At 40.8% G+C, this 12,791-nt stretch overlaps 1 protein-coding gene and 1 non-coding gene across 3 annotated transcripts in view; both read left to right on the top strand.

Annotated features, from left to right (window-relative positions):
- The first annotated feature begins 1,008 nt into the window (after positions 1-1,008).
- Positions 1,009-1,115, top strand: LOC113179793 (U6 spliceosomal RNA). The gene has a single exon (XR_003300384.1). It is a non-coding gene; the product is annotated as a U6 spliceosomal RNA (small nuclear RNA).
- Positions 1,116-8,018: 6,903 nt separating this feature from the next.
- Jakmip2 (janus kinase and microtubule interacting protein 2) overlaps positions 8,019-12,791 on the top strand; it is a 58,958-nt gene continuing 54,185 nt past the window's right edge. For both annotated transcript variants that reach the window (XM_077796690.1, XM_026384405.2), the window contains exon 1: positions 8,019-8,147. In XM_077796690.1, coding sequence (XP_077652816.1) covers positions 8,019-8,147 — 129 coding nt within the window. The remainder of the gene's footprint in view (positions 8,148-12,791) is intronic.

Here is a 12,791-nt window from a genome sequence, read left to right as displayed (position 1 = left end):
CTGAGAATAGTGATCCTGTCATTGCAGGTCCTATTTCCCCAGAAGCATAAGCATTAATTTCTTTCGTCTTTTCAGGGGTCTCTGTGCCTTCCCTGCCCTGTCTTTTTAACACAAAGAGGTGATAAATTTGTTGCTTCTATCCTTTGTATTAAGCTGGTGTTTAGTGGATAATTACTTTAGTGGAAAAACTGTAAGTATTATAATAATGATAATAATAATTTACTAGTCATTTCTTATACTTTAACCCATTTATTCTTAGTTTTAAGAGCTCAGTAAGGACATTCCCTTCCCGATTGCACAATAAGAGTACCTGTAGAAGTTTAAGTAATTTCTCTAGAATATATTGCTAGCAGTTTAATTCAAAGCCCAGTTTTTCTGATTTCAGATTTCAGGCTCTTGACCACCATTTTTACGATTCTATGTTCTTAGGTCCCCAGCTGACCTTTCCATTCTGAGCCATAGCTGTAGTCTACTGGCAATGGAATTCTGCCCTTTAAAATGCATTGTAACTAAGAAGCTCTGGAGACTGACAGATGTGTATTTGAGCTGCAGCTCTGACATTTCATGATTGCAGTATTTTCCAAGTTAATTAAATCTTTCGATCCTCAATAATGAGTAAAAATTAGGAAGAGTTGAATGGAGTAGCTCTAGCATTAGTGCTTAGCACTAGGCATGGCACAGAGTAAGGGAGAAGTCCACTCTGGGCCTGCTCCCATGCCAGGTCCCTTATGAAGTCTTCTTGCCTTCTCCAGCCAGGTGGTGCTGTTCCACAGCTTTTACCCTTCACAGCTTTCTAGAATTTGTTTTCTCTTTGCAGCTACTTGTTTCTTCTTTATAGACTGGAGGTCAGTGATTGAAGGATTGGATTGATACCTGCACCTCTTAACATCTACAAAAAGTCAAGCTCAGTAAATAGTGCCTATCTTTTTTTGATCAAATATGTGGCCACATTTCTGTCAAAGAATTGTGTAGTATTTTAGGATGGAAGAGCCAGTAGAAATGTAGTTAGTTCTCACTTAGGCAGCACACATACTTAAATTGGAACAATACCAAGAAGATTACCATGGACTCTGGGCAAAGATGACATGAAAATTTGTGATGTATTTTGTATTTAAAAAATATATAATTAGACACCAAAATATTAGGGTTTCTAGGATATTTTTATTTTTCTGAGCAGAGTATGCAGCCAGGATTATAACCTGAGATCAATGCATAGATTTATCATGTTTTAAATACTTATGCATTGATTCAATTATATGTTCCCAATTTCTTCATTTGGGTCTTAAAGTATGTCATTATAAAAAGAATAATACTGGTATGACAGTAGCCCAGATATGGAATCGACCCAACTCATAGATTAACAGAAAAAGAAAATGTGCTGTACATATAAAATAGAATACCACTCAGTCTTTAAAAACAAGGAAATCATGTGCAACAACATGGATGAACCCAGACAGCATTGTGTTAAATGAAACAAACCTGGCACAAAATGACAAATATTGCATGATCTCACTTATTTAGGAAATATAAAAAGTCAAGTTCATAAAAGCAGAGAACAGAACCAGGGTTACCAGGGGCTAAGGCAGGGGGTTGGGTACAGAGAGATGATAATTTTTTTAAAAAAGTAGAAAATTTCAGTTAGGAGAAATAAGTTCTGGAGATCTATTATATAACATAGTGAATACAGTTAATAACAATACATTATATAACTATAAAATTGATAAAAGAGTAGATTTTCAGTGTTCTTACTTCGATAAAATAAGTATATGAGGTAATGCATACATTAAGTAGTTTGACTTATCCATTCCCTAATGTATGCAAGTTTCAAAACAACATATTGTACAACACAGATTTTTGTCATGACAAAAGGAAGGCTAAATGGGAACAGTTATGGTTTAGATATGAGGTGTCCCACAACAGCTCATTCATGAAGCAATGCAAAGAGGTCAAATGAACAGATTATAAAATCCTTAACCTAATCAGAACCTTAATCCAGTTGAATGGATTAACTGGGTGGTAACTATAGTCAGATAGGGTGTGTGTGGCTGGAGGAGGTGGGTCACTGTGGGCATGTACCTGGTGAGCAGAGCTCTTCCTCTGCTTCCTGATGGCCACTGCCTGCTTTCCTCCTCCACACCCTCTGCTTCATGTTGAGCCCAGAGCTAAGAGTCAGCTGTCTGTGGACTGAGACCTCTAAAACCATAAGCCCCAAATAAACATTTCCTCCTCTACTTTGTTCTTCATAGGTCTCTTGATCACAATAATGAAAAAGCTGACTAAAACAGAAACTTTTAAACCTGGAAATTTTATCTAAAGGAATAATTCTGAGTTTACCTGAACTTTAAAAAAATATAAAAGGACTACTCCTGGGAGTAGGTAAGCTCAAGATGATTTCAAATGTGGCGCCATGCTTGGGGTCTCCAAAAGTCGTAGAGGAGCAGCCTTGGTGAGAAAGAACAGGGGTGTCATTTGCTCATGTTGAGTTCACTCCCTTCTCTGTTTTTCTCACTCAAGAGGTTATTTATTTATTTATTTATTTTTGCCAAGATCTAAATAAGTCTGTAAAGAACCAAGAACAGAAGGGCTTTTTAATATAAGACGCCTCCCATAAGTGTAGACCCTCAAGGATCATGATTTTTGCACATCCCCTAGTGGTGTCTGTTATTGAAGTACCTTGAGGACAGTGCTTATAGGCTACTTCATGTCTTCCACCTAAATCAATGGTAGAAATGGAAAACAATCAGATTGTCCATCTTCCTGGGTTGTGAGCCCAGTAAGAGCACAACTTGCCTTCTTTGTTTAAATTGTCAAACAGTCGAATGTGATAAGTACTGTAGATCCCTGTGCCTCTTGCCCCATTTTAAAGGTGAGAAAAGTTGAGGTCTTGAGAATTAAATGGTTTAATCCAAATCACATAGGTGACAGTTAAACTCCATAGCATATACTGTACTAGATGCCCTCAAAGAGGCCTGTGAGCCAGAATCCCCTGGCAGCAACTATAGAAAAATCCCCAGATCACCAAGGCTCTCTCATATATTTTGATGCAATCAGACCAAAAATTTGGGTAGCTCTACTCTAAAATACTACATGATATTTCCTCCTTAGTAAATGTCTGTTAAATGAGTGAGTGGTGTCTGTTATTCTTCCATTAACAATCTATTCCTGCATTAAGTCTTGCTCTTGAGCAGCAATCCTCCATTTAAAATGCAAATAATCCTGGGAGTCTTTCCATCGTCTCTAATATCTTCTTCAGAGATGTCATAACAGAGAACTCAGCCACTCTGACTGTAGAAGGTGCATGATATAATGGAGTAGGGCCACAAGGATAGAGTAAAATTCACATCTTTGATACCTCATAATGTTGTCAGAGGCTTCTACTGCCTGACCCTGTAGCTATGAGAAGGAAATGTAGGGTTCACCTAAAATTCCTTCAAGTGTTTGATGTTATAAAGCTCCTGTGAGGACTGGTCCTTAGTTGAACAAGGCTTCTATCCCTCCTCCACATCATCTGCGGTCAGACATCCTCAATGACAAAGAATTTCTGGATGGTCTACAAACACCCATCTGTGTGCTGGGACACTTCAGGTGTTCTCCTTTGTGCTCTTAAGCACACACCTGAAGGGTGGGATCTCTCTTCAGGGTCACGAGCTTCTCTCAAAAGCTGACCTTAAGGCTCTTATGCAAAAGCAGCACAAGTGTCCATCAGGTGATGAGTGGATATATAACATACAGTTTGTCCACACAAGGGAATATTATTCAACAGTAAAAATAAATGAAGTGCCAGATGTGGTGGTGCCCACCTGTAATCCTAGCAACTTGGGAAGCTGATCAGGAGGATGGAAAGTTCCAGGCCAGCTTCACCTTAGCAAGGCCCTTAACAACTTAGTGAGACCATGCCTTAAAACCAAAAAATAAAAAGAGCTGGATATGTAGCTCAGTCAGTGGTAAAGCACTCCTGGGTTCAATCCCCAGTCATCCCCCCCCCAAAAAAAAAATCCTATAAAAAGAAATTAGGTATCAATATATGCTACAACATGGATGAACCTTGAAAAAATTACACTAAAGTAAAAGGTCAAATGAATACATTATAAGAGCCTTAACCTAATCAGAACCTTAATCCAGTTGAATGGATTAACTGGGTGGTGACTATAGTCAGTTGTACATGCAGAAAATAATATATGTTGTATGATTCTGTTTATACAAAATATTCAGAATGGGCAAATCCATATGAAAAGTAGATTAGCAGTTTACAGGGAGAGCTAAGAGAGTTTGGGAGAGAATCTCAAAATGACTACTAATCAATACAGGGTTTTTTTTTAGGAATGATGAAAATGTTCTAAAATTGAATATGATGATGTTTGTACAACTGTGTTAATATATACTAAAAACAATTGAATTATGCACTTTAAAAGTGTAGAGTTCATGGGGAGTGAGTGACTTTTATCTCATAAAAAGCTACACCTTTAATAGTGAATTTAGAAAATGAAATTGCCAGGCACCCATCACCCCTAGAGAAGATGTTAGAAAGTTCTATGCCACCAGAGGGGTGCATAGGATCATAGTTGTGTAGTTTCCCACCTTAAGATATCCATAAGCTGATTCTAATTTCCCATGTTGCTTTTTTCTCCCCTGAACATTTATCTAATTCTTTTACCCATTCTTTTTCTTCAGCTTTTATGGGATTACGTTCCTACTTCCCAGATTAAAAATACATGAAATCAGGTGCATAGTATTATAATTCTTTGGAAAGGATTATAAATGAAAATGCAAAATGTATCTATTGTACCTGTTGCTTTGCACATTTTGGCTACAAGCAGTTCCTGAGAGTTTGCACTTATTATGTGTAACAGGAGAGAATGTTCAAACCAGTAACAATGTTTAAGAAGAGAACATAATTCCATCAATGTCTCCTTCTGTTAAAGCTGCCTCTCTTTTTCATCCCTTCAGGCCCATGTCACCTCTCACATGGACTGTTGAAGCAGTCTGATTTCCTCCTCCCATCTCTCCCTCTTTAGTAACTCATCTTTCATAACCACACAGTTAACATTTCTAAAACACAATATAAAGGAGTGTGAACCAGAGGATAGGAGAGGATAGGAGTTTGGGTCAGTCTCAGACAGCCTGGATTCACACCTGAGCTTTGCTGCCAACACTTGATCGGCTTAAGCAAATGATCTAATCTTTCTGTGAATGATTTGTCCCTGAATTTTTGTGGGAATTAAATGAGAGTAGAATATTCAGTGCCTAGTCCAAATGATGGACTGATTGATGGGAGCAGAGTAAACTTGGGAGAATGAGATTTTAGGAGACTAGTAGTAAAGATAGTGCATTATTTATGTTAGATTTGAGATGCCAATCAGATACTCAAGTCAGTCACCATCCGCTCTTATTTTTATTATTACACTTAATAGTCAAATATTGCCATTTCCTCACTTCTGCCTAATCAAATCCAAACTCCCAGGTTATCATGCAAGAAACTTTGAAATCTGACCTCAACCTATCCTCTCCCAGTTCACAGCCTTTTCTGAATACATCAGGCAAATCTGTGGCTCCAGGTTTTTGATCAAGTTCTTTCCTCTGCTGCTCCATATTTTCCATTTTAAAATTCCCACTCTTCATTCAGGAAAGCCATGTGAAAAAATAGGAAGTTTTTTTTTTTTTTCCTGAGCTCCTTTTTCTTGTGTCCCAACAGCACTTTAGTGGTTTGACAGAAGTTGGCTAAAGATAATTATTTGAAAGGTAAAGCAGAAAGAACATCCCAGAAGACTGGTTAAGAAAAATAAGGAATAAAGTAGAAGAAAATAATGACTTCCAAGCTTGTGTCAGGAACAACAGGACATGTGACAGTCCCGTTTAATGATACGAGGAAACTTGGGAGAATGTGGTTTTAGGAGACTAGTTATAAAGGTAGTGCATTATTTATGTTAGATTTGAGATGCCAATCAGATACTCAAGTGAATTTGGTAAATAAACAGTGGAATCTACATACAAGTGTGGGGTTTGAAGAATGCTTAGAGCTAATGATATAAAACTGGGAGTCACAGAAGAGGCCAAGAGATATGCTCTGGAGAAGCCTGGGGAACTCCAACATTTAAAGATCAACCAAAGGAAAAGAAACCAGTTAGCCCTGATTATACTTAAAATCAGTACCTACTTGGTTTTAAGTAGACTCATACTTGTCTTTATGCCTAGTAGTGTTCAATAATGCTTGCTTAATTCATTTTACTACTAACTGCAAGGAAAGGTTGCTTTTTAGAAGTCTTCCAGCCCTCCAGTTTAATGATCAGGCAACATTTGCAAAAGCAGGAAGGCCAACTCTGGTATCTAGCCCAGGATTGAACATGGTGGACAGTTTAATGACTGCTGTAGGCAGGCTCACCCTCCTAGACTCTCCCTATTCCCAAGTCTCCCGGACACACTCCTAAGGGCACAGTTCCAGTGCTCATGAGGGATGGCACACAGCCCAGGATCCCAGCACAGCCCTCAAAGATAAATACAAGACCCTTGAGAGCATAGCAGCTGCTGGAACACATGGATGATCAGCAGAACACCCCCCCACACACACACTTAGGTGTGGACTGAAGCACCTCAATGTACAAAACACTCTGTTATTTGAACAACTACATGGGAACCTTTCTCCAGTATCTTGTCATGTTTTTCCCAGTGACATTAACCATTCAATGCTCATAATTTTCTGACTCCCCCTTGTTTTTATGAAGTATTTAAGGATTTGTAAACCAGGCATTTTGATTAGGCCTTCATCACCCATCACCTAGACAAATTCAATAGCATTCTGGCTGGTCTCCCTGCCTCCACTCTCTCCCCACTCTGCCATCAGAACACCACACCAAATCTCTTTCCTGTTAGTGCTCCCGCCTGCCAGGTACTTCAACAGCTTCTCCACTGCTGACTGAAAAAAAAAATATTACAAAATTCTAAGCTTAGAATTCTAGGTCTCTCACCATCTTTCACTTCCAGGAACCCTTCCATCACTAGTGCCCACCAGACATATCCATATCCAGACTGTAATTAACAAGATCCCATCTTTTCCATACAATAATCACTGTGGCTTGTCTCTGCTGTGTCTCAGCATTGGCCATTTTCTCAGCCCAGGATGCCTTATCTGTTTCTCCATCTATTGATGCTGCACCACTCCTTAAGTACCAGGCCAATGGTGCCTTCCTCAGGAGCTTTTCTTATTCACCCCAGGCAGAAGGAAAAGTGCTTGTCTATACTTCTGAAACAATTGGTGTGTATTTCTTTAAAACTCTAATCAGAGAGATGATAGTGGTGATGATGGAGAGGATTGTTCTTCTGCCTTGGAACTCTTTTTATTTTATTTTATTTCAACATATAGCACCTAGCAAAGCATATGGAAGAAACTCTTAACAACATTAACTGAATGTCTGAGTAATTCATTTAACCCACTAATCCATTAATACTTAATCCCCACGTCTTGTCGTTTAGCCATTACATAATCTTCAGTCTACATACATTGGATTTTCTTAAAATTCGAGCTCTGAGCGTTTGGAGACGACCACATAGGTGACTTTCCTTAAGACCCATGTTCCTTAATGGCCAGACTATCAGTGACTGACCTGGAAGGGATAAGGATAGAAGAGTGGGCAGATTCAGGAAGAGCACTCCAAGATGGGAAAGTCATATGCTTACAGCTGGAGCAGCAGGGCGTTGACATGATCAGACTAGGCTTTTGGAGAAACCACTGTAAATTCAGTGCAAAGTGTGGAGGAGATGCCAGAGACAGGAGAGCCTCAGGAGGAGGCAGCTGCAGGCCACTCAGGCAGAGAGTGTACCTCCTGGCTCCAAGCCCAGGTCTTTGCCAAACAGTCACTGCTGTCTCTGCCTCTTCTCAGGGCTTCCAGGGCAGATGTGGACACCTTACCAAGGAGCGCCATGCAGTAGATGCTGAAACCACGCACCCCAGGCTAAGAATCAGTAACATGGCAGCACCTGCTTGAAAGGATTACAAACCAACAGACTCCACTTAGAAAGGAACAATGTCCAAGAAAGGGCGAAATAAGGGCGAGAAGCCCGAGGCACTCATTGTCGCCCTTCAAGCTGCCAATGAAGACCTCAGGACCAAGCTCACAGACATTCAGATAGAGCTGCATCAAGAGAAGTCCAAGGTGAGTGAGGGCTTCCTGTGGCCGTGGCCTTGGGAAAGTCCTGGCCACATTCACCTGCAGCAAGCACAGCTCTGTCTGCTGGCCCACCCCAGTATGTCCTTTGCCAGAGGGCAACAACCCCTGTATGCATGGTGGTTCTCTGGTTTGTGGTGGAGGGACAGAGAGTGAGATGAGCATGCTCACTAGATGCAGCTCTACCTCCTCAGGAAGCTGGTGCAGGAAACGAGACAGACATACTGAGACAAGGACGGCCGCCACCATTTCCTAACGCTTTATTGTACAACCCTGGAGGAGTTCCACCCTTGCTCTCTGTTGAGTATTCCTTCCACAGCATTCAGAGCAGTCCTGGGATAATACATCGTTTTATTTCACTCTGCTGCCCGGTATATTCCAGTGGCTTCCTAACCCTCTTTCAGTCGAAGGATTTCCCTTACCTTTAACGGATGTGACCTCCAGCCCCCTCTTTGATTCATCCCACACTACCTACCTTCTCTTGATCATGCTGCTCTAGTCTCTTTGCTGGATCAAGAGAGATATGCCAAGCACTTTCGGGGTCTTTGCCCTTGTTCTTCCCCTGGTCAGAAACCTGCTCCTTTCCTCACCTCCCTCTGTGGCTGTTCAAGCTTGACTTATCTGACCACACAGATCATTTCCCCCAGTGCCGAGGGACTCCCTGAGGACTATTCTTTTCATTCTCATTTCATGCTCATTTATATATTTATTTATGTATTTACTTCCTTAGTGCTCATCTTTCCCCACTCAAGTGTCATCTCTCTGAAAGGAGAGACTTGGCTTACTTGGTGTCTCTAGAGCCTAGATAATATCCAGAACTTAAAAATCAACATCTGTTTATTGAATAAAGTAGTGATTAAAAAGTGGTTTCTTCTTTACAACTCAGTTTATTCATCAGTAAAAAGTGCTACCACTATCTCCTGGGGCTGTGAGGAGGTATAAATTAGGTACATAAAAGTACCTGTGAGGATTGAGTAAGAAAATTGTTCACAAGTGTCCAGAGGGCTGCAAACGCTCAAAAACTTATTAATATTAGTGTTCTTTATAATATTCTCTGAACTTCAGTCAGTTGCTAACCAAATTTAGGAAAATCTTACTACTTCTCTGAATCTTATCAGTTAAATGGATAAGCTAGCACATATCTCACCAGGGCAGAGTCAATATAAAGCCAAGAAAGCATTTTGAAATATCCATTATGTACTAAGACGTTTTTGACCCCTGTCATCTGGAGACAACCATATCAGTGTCAAGAAGTCTCATTCAGATAACTGTGCAGTAAGAAAGCATTCTAGATCAGCAGCACTAGGTCATAAGGCAATGAATGTTCTGATTCCATTTTGTATGGTTCTTATTCAGTGACATCATATTAAATGTTAATTGTTATTTCCCCCCAATTCTATTCCTCCTTGTTTCAACAATAATAATAAATGGGCTTTGGATCAGCGAAACCCACTGCCTCCTGTTTCAGCTAAGCCTTGGCCTTGGATAAATAAACGCTAAAATAAAGTTTACAAAAGAAATTACTTGGTTTCCACAAAGCAAAAGGAATTGTGATTAAAAAAAAATAGTTTGAGAGTCAGAAGTCCTAAGTGTTATCTTTCCCTCTGGAGGAAAATTTAAGTGTCTCGATGTCTCTGTCTGTAATTCAGATGACTGATTCTGTGACTCGATATCTGTCTTCTAAGCATCACTGTGCAATAGACCAATCTTGGGAACTTGTTAAGAATTGAGATTTCCTGAGCCTCCAGGCCAAGAATTCTAATAATAAAGGAGGCAGAGTGGGGACCAGGACTTGTACCGCTGAGAAGCAGCCCAGGCAATTCAGATGGAGGGGCTTCCCAGTGCCAACAACCACTCCACTCTAAGACCCCTCCCAGGTCTCACTGCCTGTGAACCTGTCCTTGGTTTTCCCTGGGGCAGTTTAATATTTGAAGGGAGATAGACTCCTTTAATTATAGCAACAACAGGATGACAAATGATCTTTGTAGGAAGAGGCTCATTGGTATGAAGACTGGTAACCATAAATTGTCCCTGCTTGTCAGAAAAGCTCTATAGATTCCCAAGAAACAGAGGCCCCAAGGAAACCACCATTACCATTTTCCTATACATTCGAGCTTGAATGAGGTTGCCTGTCCCTCTGGGAATGGGCACAGGTGTCATCTCCCCTTCCTCTGCAGACACTGACAGGACACTAGCAGCAGAATCTCGAATAAAAACACAGCCTTATCTTTCCCTCTCCTGGCTGCCCCTGCCTTTCTCCCTGTCTGAGGCAGCTAATTACAACCCAGCACAAAGTCTCACCACCCACCCGTCAGCAGCCTTCCCCAAAGAGCACAGGGAATCTAGAGGGCAAACAAGTCATAAAGCAGTTTTATTATAAATAAATATGATTGTGTTTTCAAAGAACCAGGCTGTAGCAGAAAGAACATGAACAATAGCAAGCTGTGAATTTACACCCTTGGTTTGGCTCTGAGGTGCTGATGATAAAATGATACTGCAACTATTGGGAATAGAGTAGTTAAAGAGTGGAAAGCTTTGGGGTGATGGGCCATTACTCATCTTTCCAGCAAGATATATAATCACTTTGACATTTACAAAACATCTATCATGCACAGAACAGAGTCATAAATACTGATAATGTAAATAGCTACAATGTATTGAATGTTTCTATCCATCACACACCTAACACACCCACTCCAGCCTGCCATGACCCCAGCTCTTATCCTGAGCACCTCAGTGACTCTGAGTAGGTCATAGAGCCCTCTGTGTTTTCCTCTTCAGTCATATGAGACAATGGTGGCATCTGCTTCATAGGATATGTGTGTGTGTGTGTGTGTGTGATGCAGTTTGTGTCAAGTGTATTAAAGGTGTTCATGCATCTGTCTCATTTGACCCTCATTACCTGCCTTGAGGTGGGCATTGTTGCTATCTGAATTTTACAGATAAAGAAACTGCCTGGCAGGTAGGAGGTGCTCCAAACTACTTGCTGAGTAAACTCACTTGAGCCTTCCTAAATGGTTTCCGGACAACTCTGTCGCAAAAGCACTGTTATAATGCTTATTTAGGTGGGAAGCCTCAGGCTTGGGTGGGGTAAGGATTTCCACCAAGGTCCATCTTTTCCCTGAGCCAGTAAGCTATAATATTTTCCTCTGTCTTTTCTCTGGATACCGTGAGGCTGGGTCCGATGTTCATTGTGCATGAACACACCAGGGATGGCAGTGAGATAAGAAGTTCATCCACTAGACTCCCTGTGGCTTGTCCTCTTCTTCTAAGACAATACAATTGTAGTGAGCAGTGTGAGCACGTGACAGGGGGATGAAGGGGCAGAAGCAGAGAAAAGGATTCAAGGGGTAGAGGCAGCAGAACAGCAGACCAGGTGGCAGGGTCTGGGAGGAATTGGCTCCAGACAGGAATGAGTAGTCTGCACCTGAATAGCCCTTCAGACTGCAAAGAGCTTTCACCTCCTCAGAGCAAGCCTGGGACAATGGCAGGGCGTGACTAATATTCTGATTTCACTGAGGAAGAAAACCAGTTTCAAATTGTTTAACTCATTCACTCCCAGTGACACAGCAACTGAGAAGCTAAAATGGGAATTCCCTTCTGTAAGCAAAAGAGATCTGGGGAATGCTGAGCATCTAACTCCACTGTGTGCCATTGTCCCCAGGGCACTCTCAGAAAGATTTCTCTCTCCTCAAGTGCTCAGACCCTTCAGGTTCAAGGCTCAAATTGGGGGTTGGATATTTATTTCAATCTGCACCTTTACCACTGTTTTCAAGATAACTCAAAGCAAGAAATTAAAAAATATTAATCCTTTGTACTTCCTCAAGTTGTAAAGCTTCTTATAAGCAAACTTCCTGTAGTGGTAGCTTTCCCTTCTCCACATCTCCAGATGGAAAGTTACAAGGCACACGTGAAAATTCCCACCAGTGAGGATATGGGGAAAAGGTACACTTACACATTGTTGGTGTGACTGCAAATTAGCGCAACCACTTTGGAAAACAGCACAGAGAGTCCTCAAAAGACTAGGAATGGAATCATCATAAGACCCAGCTATCCCACTCCTTGGTATTTATCCAAAGGAACTAAAACCAGCACACTATAGTGATGCATGCATACCAATGTTTATAGCAACACAGTTCATTTAGCCAAGTTATGGAACCAGCCTAGGTGCCCATCAAGAGATGAATAGATAAGGAAAATGTGGTGTATACACACAATGAAGTTTTATCAGCCACAAAGAATGATATCATGTCATTTGCTGGTAAACAAATGAAACTGGAGATTATCATGCTATGTAAAACAAGCTCAACTCAACATCAAGAGACAAATGTTTTCTCTTATGTGAAAGTTAGGGCTGGGGGGAAGGGGGATCTTATGAAAATAGAAGGGAGACCAATAGAGTGGAGGAAGCAGATGGAGAGGGAAGGAGGAGCAGGCATGGGGAAGTATAATACACACACATACATACATATATGCACACACATACACATATATAATTATAATCACTAACAAAATAATAATAATAATAATAGTACTAATAATAATAAAAGAGAGATCAGTAGAGTAGAACCAACTGGATCAGGAGAGGGAGGAGGGAAAGAAAAGGCAAGGTACTAGGGGATGAGATTGATC

The sequence above is a fragment of the Urocitellus parryii genome, chromosome 1, assembly GCF_045843805.1.
Source record: "Urocitellus parryii isolate mUroPar1 chromosome 1, mUroPar1.hap1, whole genome shotgun sequence".
Taxonomy (NCBI): domain Eukaryota; kingdom Metazoa; phylum Chordata; class Mammalia; order Rodentia; family Sciuridae; genus Urocitellus; species Urocitellus parryii.
The sequence above is the reverse complement of the archived record's forward strand: the minus strand, read 5'-3'. Positions and strand labels throughout refer to the sequence as shown.